Source organism: Theobroma cacao, chromosome 9 (assembly GCF_053813885.1).
Source record: "Theobroma cacao isolate CCN51 chromosome 9, ASM5381388v1, whole genome shotgun sequence".
Lineage (NCBI taxonomy): Eukaryota > Viridiplantae > Streptophyta > Magnoliopsida > Malvales > Malvaceae > Theobroma > Theobroma cacao.
The window spans coordinates 44,573,095-44,588,754 of NC_142647.1; the positions used below are offsets into that span (position 1 = coordinate 44,573,095).

Below are 15,660 nucleotides of genomic sequence, written 5' to 3' on the forward strand. Positions count from 1 at the left end.
AAAACGATATATTTGATATTAAAATATTTTTTAGTAAAAAATAATTTTAAATAATACTTTTGTAAAAGGTGAAAGAGGAAAGTCGAAAAAAGAGGTCATATGCCTTGGAGATGGAGGTTAAATGTTTTAAAAGAAAAAAAAGAAAAAAAGCTCTTGGAGTTTTTCTTTAAGTACTTTTTTTTTTAATTTGTTCTTTAAAAATATTATTTTTTTAAATGCATCTCAAGTTGGTAAGAAGTAGATAAGTTGAAAAAGAAAACTCCATTAAATTACTTTTGAGAAAAGATAGAAATGTAATAGTAACTGTTTTATTTGTACTTAAAATATTTAAAATCTAAATATATAATCGTTTCACGCATAATCATATTTACCATATATATATATATATATCACTATCAATGTTGGCCCATCCTTAAGGTCATATAATAATTAACTTTATGTAAAAAAAAACTCAAAATTTATGACATTTGAACAATTTATGCATAATTTTATTACAAAATTTAAAAATATGAATGATAAAATTAAGTATGCCATCTCATTAGTTTAGAAAAAAAAAATTTATACATTAATTTAAAATTGATGTTAAACAAAAAATAAAGAAAATTGAGCAACCAATTTACCTCTGATATTGAATTCTATTTAACCACGTAGATTGTTGTATGAATGGAAAGTCGTGAGCCCTTTCCAGCAATAGTTTGTCCAACTTTGAAAATACACCGAATAATATTCAATAAAAAGTGAGACAAAAATCTCAAATGACCCTTTTTTGTATCCACAAAAAATAAAATTCCCATTCAAAAAGGTTCCCATATTTGATTTGTATCCATTTAGTTCCATCCTTCACGTGACATGTTACGTGTCTCTCTGTGATGGACTCCTCCAAAAACCAGTCCCATAAAACCGGTCCCACATCTCCTTCTCCAAATCTACGGCTCCTTTGGACTCATCATTACCGTCCTGCACCACTTTCCCCACCATCCGATCCAGCTCAGCCTCCAACTCTTCCCTCGTGGGCCCGCCCTTAGACTGGCCCAACAAGCCTTGATTCTTCTTCGTCAAACGCTGCCGTTTCCGCCTTTTCCAGGCCTTCCTGCAAAGCCCAGTGGGAACCCTATAAAGGCCCAAAACAAGCAGCTCCAGGACGGTACACGGGCAGCAGCAACATACCGCCGCACACTCCGCCGCGGTCCCACCGGCCACTTCCCCGAATTTCTTCCCTTTCCTCGCCGTCTTCTGATCCTCCGATAACAAAAACGGTTGCTTCCTTGTCAAAGGCGGTGATCTTATCAAAACCTGACGAGTCATTTTTTATCCCAAAGGGTATTAATTTTCCGTATATTCTATCTCTCTCCCTCTCGAAACCAAGAAAAAGGATTTAAAAAAAGAAAGGCTAAAGAAGAAGAGAAGGTGTGAGTTTGAAAGAAGAAAAGATGGGAGAATGTGATTCTTGATTCATTTTGACCCGGGTTTTTTTCTTAATCAATCAAGAAAGCACAACCAAGTGAAGGAAAATTGGGGTATATGACAGAATAAAGGGGAAATCCGCCAAGGAAATCAAAGATTTCTTAACAAAGCGGAGGATTAGCCAGGAAAATCGAAAGGTAATTCAACGGTTTCTTTTGTTCGTTTCCTTAATTTGGTTTGTGATATTAATAGTACCACTAACAAAGAAACTGTTTAGTTTCTCTGTTTTTTCTTTTTTCATCTTTTCCAGGAGGAGCAACTGTTTAGTTAAATGGAAGTTTAATAAGGTTTCGATTTTTGGTTTTCCAAGGAAAACTTTGATAAGAGCACCCCATAGGTTTGTTGTAGAGTCCTTGTCAACGGAAAACTTAGATTAAGGATTAAGTAATTTTCATTTTCGAATTACCGTTTTTTATTTTTCATTACAGATAAAGAAATTTCATTATTTTGATTGATTGCGATTCACTTTTTTTATTTTTTTCTTTTCTATCTATAATTTGTAAAAATAAAAGAAAAACATAAATCAAATATAATAAAATCTGGCCCAAGAGTTTGGCGGAGCGTCCGTGTCATCAAAAATCAAATGTACAAATCCCGCGTGCTACAAGGGAAAAGGGTGATGGCGTCCACGTTTGAGCTGACTGGGATGTCTTGAAGATGGACGGCCTAGATTGGACAATGCGAAATGATTTTGACCGCCTCCGTCACCTTGCCAAAGCGTTACCGAACATTATTATTTTTTTATTGGCCGAGAAAGAAAAAGCTTTAATTAAAAGCCGGCACCAAGGACTGCAGGTGAGTCAGTGGTAGGTGTGCTAACAGTCAAATTGTTTGTGGAATTGACTTTCTATGTACTTCCATTAATGTTTTTATTCAAAGATATAATAAATACTTATTCATTGTTAGGCACGCGGGCCTTATCTCACAGGCTTCTTTAAAATAGGATTCTTTCTCTTCCAAAAGCACTTAATGAGGCAAATTGAATGAATGTGTAATGTCAAAAAAAATAATAATGCTCAATTAATAATTTTAATTGACATAAAAAAGCACTTAACCATAAATTGCACTTACCCAAAAAAAAAAATTCTCAAATCCAATTTAAAATCATACATATTTAACAAAATATTTATTATAAATCAAATAAATAGAAATTGTAGATATGAACAATGAAAGAGAAATTAAAAAAAAAAAACACTTGATTAATTTTTAAGGTAGCAAAATCAAAACAGTTTTGGTTAACCACCATTGTTTGTAATTCTCCCTTTTTAAATCAAAAGCTTGTAAGTTTACTGCTCGATCCTTTCCTTGGGTAGCTCAAGAAACAACACAACCCAACCCAACCAATGGTCAGATCTTATGAGATCTCAACCATGAAGGTTAGGCTAGATTTTAATAAAGATGACTGGAATTTAACTAACAATTGTAAAGTCATAAGAATAAGAATATCTTACAATGATAATTAGGTGTAAGCAGTAAAACTATTATCTTTCTTGAGTTTGGTAAAATTTAAATAATGGTTTTAAAATGCCCACTGCCCAAATCTGATTATAATTTATCATTGTTAATATTAAATTTTAATTTTATATATTTTTTGTTAATAGATTCCTTATAATTAATATAATCTTGACTAAAATTCATTAATTGTTATAAATATAATTTTGAGCTTTAAATTTTTCTAATGAATTAATTTTAATTTATTAATTAAATTTTTTTTAATAATATATATAATTTAATTTAAATCTTTTAATCAGATATATAATGAGTACATATACTTAATGAATAATTTTAGAATATTAAGGTACATGATTGGATAACAATTCAAAATTATAATAGAATATTTATAAAGTTTGAATAACTTATAAAAATAATAAAATTAATATTAAGATATTTGAAAAATAATAGATATCTCGACAGTCGACAGTCCTAACATTAACTTCATTGCAAAGCCTTAGGAATAAGCATCTTCTACATCAAACATATTTAATGAATCCATACATATCTCATGCACTCTAACTTTTAATCAATCATAGGCTTATGTAAATAAGTAAATATAAAGATGACAATAGGTACCTTATAACAAATACTCTATTATAGGGTACTCGTGGGTACTTGACCCACTTATACAAAATTATAGTACCTTGTACCTGGATTTGAAACGAGTTCAAATAGTAATTTCACTACCTGTATTGGATTCAGGTACTACCCTTTGGGTTGAGTTACACGAATATCCGTCTTGAACCCGATCTCAATACCCATTTATATATATTTTATTGTTATTTAAATTATTAAATTAAAAAAAATCAACATTAATATATTTATTAAAAGTTGACAAATATATTAAAAAATCTGATTACTCAAATTATTAATGTGATGATATTAATATATTTAAATTAAAAAATTATTATATTATTAATTGTGTTTAAATAATATGAATATCAAATCATATTATAAAAAATATAATTACTATTATATATATACTTTAAATATAAATATATTTACTTTTTATTTTGTGTTAACATTATAAAAATTATAACTTATAAAACTATTAATTATAATATATATATATATATATTTACTTTAAATTATTTAGATAATTAATACGATTCGAATATTTAATTTTTTATAAGATTAGAGTTCTGAGTACCTCCAAATTAATAGGTACCCTACTTGTTGATAACCTAACTAAATAACAGACTAACACGTTCAAGGATTTTAAGCCAGAGGGGCAAGATGCAAATGTCCATTAAAATATTGTAGTCCACAAAATGTAAAATTAATAGAAACAAATACACTATATGTAAAGACGGAAAACAAGATATCTGACACACCTCTCTTTATGAAATTTATATAAAATAAATCCTGATCAGTAGGTCACATGTGGCCTAAATGCTGTATGCATTATGCTCATAATATTACAAAAAATGGAAGTCAGTTTGATATCATACCAGGATCATCCCTTTGGATTTCCTTTTCAGTAACCTGGGCATATTCTAATCTCCTACAATACAAAGGAAGCATCAAGGCTGAACTCCATCTACCGGTGACATACAAAAGAAATCCTGACCACCAGTTCATCCATAGAGACACACCACCTTTTCTTAAGTGAAGTGTACATATGGTGCTTAAAATTCCTCCCTTACCATCTTGCAACCCAAGAGGCATGCTGGTTTTCAACACCACCTCTATTAGAAGTAGAAATCCCATGGTATGTTACATTCCAAACCAGAGATCACAACCATTCTAATTACCAATGAAGCCCAACCGGTGAAGAATCACTGCTAAGATGAGCATGCATATTGCCAGAATCATACCAGGCTTCCCAAGTAACCAGTTCTTTGCCTTCTTTGCAACTTCTGCTCCTCTCTGGATCCTATCTACCCAGTGCATCTGCAACAATATAGCGAGGGAGAAAACATTATCGATTGAAGGCAAAGATGTAAACATCAGGGCAAAGAAAAATCCAACACATTCAGCCAGATAAGAGACCTTCTTAACACAAAGGATTATGATGAATGGTCAATAGTCATGAACATCTTACACCAGTTTATAAGGGACTTGTACCTCATTTCACAACATAACATTGCCCAACTTTTTATATCTAATTAAATTTAATGTGGGTACATGAGCCCTGTGGAAGTGATTTCACATGTATAATAAGGCAGGTCACTCCCGCTTTCTGTATTTTTCACAGGTAACAACAATCTGCACAATTGCAGTCATTTCAAAATCAGGTTCTTAAGCATAGGATACCCTGATAGAGAATTCAGCAAAACATCATCAACAGTTCAACAAAAAGAAGATTCTCAGACCCATTAACCTTCTGATCTAAGCATTTTGTCAATGACAAATACAATGCAACAAGCTTCAGTGAAAACAAGGTAACATAGAGAACACTATTTGCACTAATGCATAGAGCAAACAGAAATGAAATTGAACATCATTATCCAATTACATAGAAGTTGGGACCTCTAGAAACAACTCAGTATGGAAATGACACACATCTATCCTTTTCTTTCTTTCATTCCACCTCTAAACTCCTCACAAGATATATAAGATACTTTCGCAGAAGGAAATTAAAAGATCAAAAACAAAGAAAAAGAACAAAGAAATTGATGATCTCAATCTTTTGCCCTTTTCTCCCATTAATTAACTTAACAACCACAGACTTAGCAGCTATAGATAAAAAAAAAAAAAAAACTCAGACAAAACCACAATATTAAACTAAGAATTTGAGAAATCTATTAGAGCATTTATTATGACAAGTGTTTTATCATTTATATGTACCAAGTCCTAAATAGCAAGAAAATATAAAAACAGAGTAACAAACATACCATTCTATCCAAGTCTTCAGGCGATAAAGATGACATAGCTTGTTGAGCTTTTGCAGCATCTTCCCGAGACAGCTTCAATCCAAATTGTTCACTCATGTTTGCCATCATGTCTGGGCTCATGTTTTTCATCATTGATGCAAACATCTGTCCAGTTCACAAGTAATAAGATATTAATCAACATTAACTTGAGGTAATGCAAGCTTAATATCATGGAGATACTCAGGCAATTGAGAAGGACAACATTCTATCAGCTATTGCATATATCAGCATTAAAAAGTAAAACTGATTCAATACTCTTGTCCCTTGCATCAGAAACTTATTTATTTTCCTCATTTATGTTCTTTCTTTCTTTCTTTTTCTTTATCTTTTTTTTTAAAGCCTGCACATTTGCAATAATCTGAATAATTTCAAAAGCCAAGAAGTTAGAAAGACTAATTTAACATGCTGCTAAGAAAAATAATTATAATAGCACCAAAGATCCAATAATGTAAAAAATATATTCTCACACCTGCCGCATAGCTGGATCTTTCATTTGGTTTCTCATCTGTTCTTGTAAATCAGCAGTTGATGTTGGAAAACTTGACTGGGCGTTCATTGAATTTGGAAAATGACTAGAAGAACTAGTTTCACCAAAACCATTGTTCTCATTGGTGAGAGATGCTGTCTGAGATTCTGGATATTTTACCTTGGCATCTGAACCTAGTCTGTTACCGTTTACAGCTGTTGATGCAGGAATAGAGTCTGTCCCTTTCAAAGAAGCTGCCATTTCGAACATTTTTTGAAGCTCTTCTGGGGGCATCTTGGTCATCATATCAGTTGCAGTTTTAAGCATCTCAGGTGTCACATTCGGAGGAACTGATCCAGGTCCAAATCCATTTTTCAAAGGACCTGTATATGGGTTTTCCCCCTGAAATGAAGAAGCCATTTGAGCCATTTTTTGTAGCCCTTCAGGTGACATCTTGCTGATCATATTTGAAACAGTCTTAAACATGTCTGGTGACACCTCTCCAACTTTACCGCCACTCATAGCAGCAAGGGTGTCAGGATCAGCATTAGAAATGAAATTCTGAAATGATCTGCAAATTACAAGGGGAAATGAGAGAATTGAACAATTTTATGACCCTCAGAATAAATAATAATAGAGCACAAAAACTAGCAATAGCACAGAACATGAACTATCAGCATTAATGGGCTAAAAAGGTTGGAAGAGAATTGGAAAACAATAAAAATACTGAATAAGTGAGTTTGGTTCTGTGGAAGGACTTGCCACACTTTGTATCCTATTGTTTCATTTAAATCCTCCAACTTTTCCTTCAATCAGCAGTAACCTTTTAAGGTCATAATTTACTTTATCCATCCATGTACATACATCAAAGTGGATTGTATTTATGTGCATAATATCATGTGACTAGTTACTGCAAAGATAGCAGAGCAAAAACAAGAAGAAATTAAGAGAACGGAAACCCCACTGATATATAGCTAATATCAATGTGATTTACAGCTTCTTATACATTATCCTCAAGTTTCATATGTTCAGATCATTAAATGATTTTAGGAGTCAATTTCTATATCTGACATAATCCAATCATAAATGACAGAATTTGGCATTACCAGACTAGGCTACTGAAGATAGCCTAATAGACAATTTTGTGATCATGAAAACAAACCTAAGTGCTTCTGGATCATCCTTTAGAGCCTGCACACACTCAGAATTGGTTGTCAAGTCTACGACCTTTTTCCCGATATCACTCTTACAGAATCCAGTACTTTCTAGAGGTTGTTTCAATGAATATTCAGAAGAGGTGCTTGCAGCTTCTTCAGTTATTTCTTCAATTACTACTCCTGTAAAATAAGGAGCAAACAGAAGTGTAAACATCTGAACATGGAAAAATATATATGAGAGGGAGTAGCTATAAGAAAATACAAAACAAGCAGATAATAACTTACCTCGAGGTGCCTCAGAACTGCCTTCTCTAGCCAATCTTTCCTCAGCATCCCTACATAAACATTTGACATCAATAACCACCATGGAACATTGAACAAAAAACGCCTTTTCAACAATTTTATGAATATTGTTTAATAACTAGACCACATCTCATGAATCTAAATAGCAACTGCATTTCTTTAAAGAAAAACAACTAGAAAAAATGCACTTGTATCCCACCCAATAATAGTCAAATGGGCTGATGTTGGTGCATAAATTAACTTTATAAGTGAATGCAGTGCTGACTACAACTTGTCCCGTAATTCTGCAATCTGAGTCAAATAAATTCATACCTCAAGACATCTGCAATTGTTTCATCGTCAGGGGAAACTTCATGTGCCTTGCTCAAGTCCAAGACAGCATCCTAATAAATTTGAAAAAGGTTGTTAGCAAAAGCAACCTAATGAGCGAGTTATTCCAAAAGTTGAAAATGTACAGAAATGCAATTCAGCAACCATTGATAAAAACCCATATGCGTATTAAACTCACTTCTAATTGGCCAAGTTCTTTATATGCTTGACCTCTGCGGTAAAGAGCTTTGACATTCTTTGCATCATATGACAAAACCTGAAAGTAGAAATATGTAAGTTTAGCTAGAAAGAAGATAGAAGATCACAAGGTAGGAAACTGTACAGAGGACTCTCAATCTACCTGTTTATTCAATTAGTAGTCTAGTCTAGAGATAATAAATAGTTTCATGTCATTATCTTGGGAATGGGGATAACTTTACGATAAAACTTATGAAAAAATCTATCATACTACCATGACAATAAAGGAGAAAATGGCATCTTCATACCTCAGAGCCTTCTTTTATACACTCATCATATTGCCTTGTTTTCAAGTAACAGGACATTAGATTAAGAGAGCATGCCAGTAAAACTGTTCTTCCTTTGGAGGATAGAATTCCTTTCAGGTTTTTCTTTGCCTAAGATTGTCAAAGAGACAACGAGGATTCTAATTAAAATGAAAAGAAAATAAATACAAACTGCAATAAATTTTGAAAAAAAAAATAAATAAATAAACTGCAAGAATTCATCTCATATAGGAAAAATGGCCAAAGATAAAATTGATGGCTTACAAGCAAATATTTCTGAGAGGCATCATTGAACTTCCCCTGCTTATGAAGCTCATTCCCCTGGCAAATTTATATATATCCACGTCAGATGCCAGTTAATAAGGAATAACAAGTAAAACAAAAAACAGTGACAAGGCAGACCGTAATTAAAGCTAAAGTTTTGCTTGATGCACAAAGATTATATATATAACACATTGATTACTGTTCTTACCCTCTCCTTTGAAAATGAATTCCTTATCAAAAAGGTCTTCTCAAGATTCAATGTGTAAAATTAACAATGATTGTACCTTAGTTTTTGGAAACAGATTAACAGACGCTTATTTAGATACATACAAGATACATACAAAAAGAAAGTCATGCACTTAAATAGCCTAGAGGTAGTCTTATTTTATTCCACAACGATATGCACGTGATGCATCACTAGCAAGGAATTGCCTCTACAGATGAGTCATAGTGTATGTTATCGCACACAACTGATCTCCGGTATTTTTTACGTACAACTCATGTATTTGACTAATATGTTTTAAGTTATGCAACTTAATGATTTAAGACAACCCATTAAAATGATAGTATCTCATCACAGCTTTTACAACATGTTTAGTCCTTTACAACTTTTAACAGAAAGAGCATTGCAGCTTTTTTATTAGCTTCAGGGTTCCTATGGTGTTCTCTTTCTTTAAGATTATGGAGTAACAAGTCTTCTATTCAGTTAGGCATATATTTTCATCTATCTAAGAGATTGAAAAATATCAACAGCAATGATGTGATTTTGGATGGCAATAATGCACCTGATTCTTCAACATCTGAGCTGCACTTAATTCATAAGTGATCTGAGCATCAGCACGGGCACGTATGGCAGCTATCTCTTCAGGTGATGCATTAGCCATTTTCTCACCAATCTCTGCCATCTCCTCAGGACGTGTATGCTTTAACTGTTCTGCAGCATGTCTCAAGTCTTCCGGCCTCATGTTCTTCATGCTTTCTGAGGCCATTCTCATCAAATCAGGATTAGACATCATCTGCAATGCCGTTCAAACCACGATAAAAGCAAGCATTAATGTTAATTCCGGAAAAAGAAATGCACATACTCAAGTATGAACTGATTACTTCTTCGATTTCAGTTCTTTCAATGTGTGAAATATTCAGGTCTATTGGTGGTACTGATTTATAATTACTTCATAACCAAGTTTAGCAGAAACCCACAACTCATTACTAAACCTAACATAATGTGGGCTATATTAATTTTATTCCAAAATCTCAATTCTTGAAGACATTCAAGAAATAAAGATATATCAGGAGACTAATTGATTTTGCAAAAAAAAGAAATTTGATTCCATGAAACAAGGGTAACCAACTTAAAATTTGTGCTCGAAAATAAAAAATCATATAAAACTGCTAAATTGAAAATCAGAGATTATTTATAAAAAAGCATTAAAAAACATAATTTACACAGGTTTTCTTCTTCAATTCAACTACAGACACTCAATAAGAAAGCAATCCCACTAAGTACTTTTATCCAAATAGAAATAAAATCAATATTGAAATCCAACATAAATTCCAAAAAAACTAAAATACCCAGATTGAAATATACATCAAATTTACCAAATCCTACATGGGTTTAACAATTCTGATCAAAACAAAATAAAAAAGTGCTATAAAAAAGGAAAAATAGAAAACTGAACCTGTTGCTGGATCTTGGCTAACTCAGCGGGTGACATACGACTCATCTGTTCCTGAGCGATTCTAAACAACTCAGGATCCATCATTCCGTTGAACATTCTGGTCAATTTTACTTTTAACAAAATTCCTCAGATCAAATTTATAAATTGAATTACAAACAAGTATAAGAATCTAAAGAATTGGGTAAAAACTCTAGAAACGTTAATGGGGGAAGGTTTCCCTTATTCTGGATTTTGTAGCTTTATTTCGAAGAGAGAGAGAAGAGGTCGCCCACCAAACGTGAATTGAAGACCCAAGGGCCAAAGAAGAGTAGAATATGCTATGCTTCGATGAAATTACGTGGATGCCCAGTCGGCTTGTCGGCTTTATAAAAAGTTCGGACGCCCAACCAGATTACATTTAAGTAAGGGCAAGTGAATAGGTGCATTGGCTGATTTAGTTTGTCATATTTAAGTATTAAATAAATTAATTATTTTTTAAAATTTGATTAAAATTGATTAAATATAAAAAACATTAAACTAATTAAATATAAAATTAATTTAGTTGGTCTGATTATAAATCAATGGATCAAAATTTTATTATTTTTTTATAAAATATAATATTAAAATTTATAAACTTCATTTATAATGATATATATACATATATGAAATTAATGATATAACCTATATGTTATAATATTTTATATCAAATTTATATAAATAGTATCTAATTATAAATAATATGTTATAAAATTTGAGGTGATCATTAATAAATTTATTACGTGTAATCATATAAATAAAGTTGATTATAAATTAGAGTAATGCTTATGTATAAATTAAATATATGTTTATATAATCTATTACTTTATTATATATATTTAATTAATGACACAAATTATATGTTAAAATATTTTATATCAAAGTTTGTATAAATAATAACTAATTATAAATGATATGTTATAAAATCTAATGTAGTAACTAATAAAGTTATTAAGTGTAATCATATAAATAAAGTCTATTATAAGTTATAATAATGCTTATATATAAATTAAATATATGTATATATAATATATGACTTTATTTTATATTTATATATGAAATTAATGACATAACTTATATGCTATTATATTTTATATTAAAGTTTGTATAAATAATAACTAATTACAAACAATAGGTTATAAAATCTAAGGTGATAACCAATAAAGTTATCAAAATAAAGTTTACTATAAATTATAATAATGTTTATGTATAAATTAAATATATGTATATATAATATATTTATACAATTATATATATATTCATAACATTTTATATTATGAATCATTATTAAAGTGTAATAATTATAACATATTAATATGTATGATATTTACTATCATATATTATAATATTAACATATAAGTTATATCATTTAAAATATATAACTTGTAATTTCATATTAATACAGATTTATAAATAAATATATATAACTAATATTAAATTGTTATGATTATGATTTGTATATGTACATATAATACCCTAATATATTTTAAGTATATTATTAATTAAGTTTACTATCAATTCTTCTTAATATATGTAAAACAATTATATATATATATATAAATATATAAAAAATTAGTTTGATTTTCTAGGTGGATAGATCTAAAAATTTTAAAACCGAGAACTAACAAAAAAATTAATTGGACCAAACGTTTTGGACCAATTGGACCAAACGTTTTGGACCAATTAGACCAAACTATTTTACCCAAATCGCATTTAATTTGGGTGGGTAATTGGTTTGGATTGATTTTGCTCACCCTTAGCATTAAGTATCAAGAGTAAGTTAGACCATATGCCCCATTCAACGTGGAAATAGTAACAATAATAATTTGGTGCTACTATTTTTTTGGTAAATACAACTTGGACGGTCTGGTTTAAAATCTCAAGCTAGGAATACCTTACGAATCTTGTATAAGTAATAAACTTAGCTCTTTCGGAGAATTTGTCAGATGAGTCGTTCCAAGAGCAATTTTCAGCCCAATTCGTAAAAAAATCAGCACATCTATTACCTTCTCTAAAAATGTGTTGAATTTCCATCACCCACCCTTCCTTTATTAAGACGAGACAGTCATGCACTAATGTAAAATAGGGATGATTCTAATTTACACCTTATGTAAGAAACTTGACCACCATTGTTGCATCCAATTCGACCACGAATGGTTGTATCTGTAGCCTTTTAGCAAGTAATAAACCTTCTCTGATGCCTAATAACTTGGCAGCTAGGCTATCTGTAATCCCAATGTTAACAACGAACCCATGCACCCATTCTCCATCAATGTTACGAATGAGACCTTTAACTGAAGCATGACCTGAACCAAATTCAAAAGCACCATCAGTGTTAAGACTGAAATGACCTGGATCAGGTGGCTTCCACATGATGATCCATTTGTTTATCCTGCAACCATTGCTTTTCCATTCCATAATAGCTCCAATCTCTCTAGCTATTTGCCGATCTCTTAACCATAACCTACTTGTGCACTCATCCTTTTGCTTGAAAATCAGATTGTTCCTACATTTATATATCTCCTGTAAGTTGAAACAAACTGAATTCTCCATAATGAATTATCAATAAGCCAAATCTAAGAAACACAATTCTGCCACAACCATTCTTTTAAATTCAAGTTATAAAATCCTGTTTGGTCAAACCCCATCTGTCTTCGTAGCCTCCAAACATCTTTCGCAAAAGAACAGTCTTGAAATAAATGAATTGCTATTTCATCTACGTGTAAACATCTTTTACAATTTGCATCTCCCACCAAATGTTGTTTTCTCTTGATTTCATTTGTATTAAGTTTGTCATGGTATAACGTTCACAAAAAGAAACGAGCTCGTTCTATACAATATGGTGCTACTTTTATGTTTTCATAATATGAAAAGTTATCTTATCCCTAATAATTTTTAAGAAATTATAAAATTATCATATATTTATTGTATAATTAAGGGAATTTAATAAGTTGCCACGATATTTAAATGTACACATACCCATTATACCAATTTGCTTGTAAAGTTTCACTATCAATGTATAAGGTATCTAATCTAAACTATAATGATTTTGACAAAGAAAGCTTGTGTACATGCCAAATGTCCTTTGAAATTACATCAAATTTAAAGGGTATTTTAAGCATTTTATAATTTTAGGAAAACGGGATAGCAACGTTTCGCACTTTCTCTCCTTTCTTTCTCCCCTTCCTCTGCCCAATACTCATCGCTACTCCGCTTTTAGGGTATACAAACCCTTTTCAACCACATAATCAACACAGCACAAAACATTACAAAAAACCAAGAAATCGCTTTCGATTTTTTTAGGGTTCGGTTTTCCTTAAATCTAGGAAAATCTAGAGGTTTTTTTTTTTGAAAAAAAAAAAACTATTAAAGGTAAGGGGACATTGAAAGGAAGAAAATTATATTTTTTGGATTAAAATCCATTGTTGATGAGCGGGAACGAACGGTGATCGCTAGAGGAGCTCGATGCTGATCTAGAAATAAGGGTGGCCAACCTTTTAGAGGGAAGAGGCTTCAGAGGGAGGGAGTAGAGATAGAGAAAGGGAGTAAAATTGAGAAAAAAAAAAGAGCTGTTTTAAAGTTCGGTTTTAAGGGTTTAAATAAAATGCAACCGAAACAACGTCGTTTTGAGGTGAAGGAGAAAAATAAGAAGGGAAGAAAGAAACAGGCCAGCCCCAACAGAATAACTTTGGGCCTCTTTTGATTTGGGTTTTATACCCATTTAGGTATATCTTTGACTCATTTTTATTTTTTTATTTTTTGGACTATTTCATTTTTTTTATTTTGATTTTTTTGTTTTTATTTTCATTTTTATTTATTTATTTATTTATTTTTCTTTCATGCACATATTTTAACTTGGAAAATTATTTCAAAAAATGAAATAAATAATAAAATATTAAAAAACTCTTCATCATTTCTTTATTTTTTATTTTTTCATGTAAAATTAACTTATGACATATTTCAAAAAATGCTAATTAGGAATAATAAAATTTTTTAAAAATTAATTAAATTAAAAAATCATAAATATTTAGAATGAAACTTTTGAAAAGGAAATTTTTAGGAAACTTACAAGTGGTAATTTCCTTAAATTTTTCAAAGTGAAAATAATTTTGGGATCTTGCTAAAGTATTGGGAGTAATCTCAAAAATTATTTTTATAAGAAGGTTTATTTCTAAATAATTATTAATACAAAATACTAAAAATAATTAAAACTTTTTGAAAACTAAAAATTGCATCTTGATATTTATTTGATTGGGTTATAGGCATTTTATTTTAATTATGTAAATGTAAAAAAACCCTTCCAAAATGGAATTTCAAGGAAGTTATGGGTAGCAATTTTGTTTTAAGTGAGAGAATTTTCTGAAAAATTCTACCCAAATGTTGGAGAATTTAGAAAAATTTTTGATATAGAGGCTTTACAGAAAAAACACTTAAAAAAAATTTTAAGAAAAGAGAGAATAAAATAAAATATAGAAATTAAAATAAAAAGACATAAAATATGTAAATAAATAGAAATTCTATCATGATGGAATTTGATTTTACTATCAAATAGTGATAAAATTTTGCAAAATGAATATGAATAAAAAATTTTAAAAAATCATAATATTATGGCAACAAAATCTTCATCCATTATAAATCCCATTAAATAGCTTGGGTATCCCCTAGTTATACATTATGCTAATCTATCTTGCTAATCATAGGGATATTACTGTACATTCTAATCATATGGATGTTTCCTTGAGATCTTTTAGCCGCTTCTGAACTAATATCTGATATTTCCTCCATCTTAATCCTTTTCTTATCAATGATTGCTTCCCCAAACCTAGTACAATGTCTAATTGAGTTTCTACTAGTGCTTTTCCTAACCTTGGACTTGGATGTCTTTGCTTGTAGGAGATTAGACTTCTTATGTATGATAATGTTGCTTCTACTCTGCCTTCACTTAGCTCCATTTTCTTGACCATGCTTTGAAGATGAAGCTGAAAATGTAAAACGGTTGTGCCAATATGTTGAGTTTTAGGTTGACTAGAATTTTAGATCTTATTTGATTAGGATTTTTGTTTGTATACAATATTAAGTAGTTATATGGTTTTAAACTTCTTATTCCAC

The 15,660-nt window shown here is 30.6% G+C and overlaps 3 protein-coding genes across 3 annotated transcripts; all 3 read right to left on the reverse strand.

Moving 5' to 3' along the window:
* Positions 1–603: 603 nt before the first annotated feature.
* LOC18590170 (uncharacterized) lies at positions 604–1,715 on the reverse strand. Its single transcript, XM_007015554.3, has one exon. It carries the CDS (start codon positions 1,303–1,305, stop codon positions 853–855), a length of 453 nt encoding a protein of 150 aa, XP_007015616.2. The 5' UTR covers positions 1,306–1,715; the 3' UTR covers positions 604–852.
* Positions 1,716–4,282: 2,567 nt separating this feature from the next.
* On the reverse strand, positions 4,283–10,868 carry TPR7 (Tetratricopeptide repeat (TPR)-like superfamily protein). Its single transcript, XM_007015555.3, has 11 exons — positions 10,537–10,868; positions 9,643–9,873; positions 8,858–8,914; positions 8,576–8,704; positions 8,269–8,346; positions 8,073–8,143; positions 7,743–7,792; positions 7,463–7,637; positions 6,304–6,871; positions 5,796–5,939; positions 4,283–4,851 (listed from the first exon to the last, which is right to left on the reverse strand). Exons 1-11 carry the CDS (start codon positions 10,630–10,632, stop codon positions 4,705–4,707), a joined length of 1,746 nt encoding a protein of 581 aa, XP_007015617.3. The 5' UTR covers positions 10,633–10,868; the 3' UTR covers positions 4,283–4,704.
* Positions 10,869–12,657: 1,789 nt separating this feature from the next.
* Positions 12,658–13,104, reverse strand: LOC148761008 (uncharacterized). The gene has a single exon (XM_088809728.1). The coding sequence runs from the start codon at positions 13,102–13,104 to the stop codon at positions 12,658–12,660; it is 447 nt and encodes a 148-aa protein (XP_088665854.1).
* Between the last annotated feature and the right edge of the window lie 2,556 nt (positions 13,105–15,660).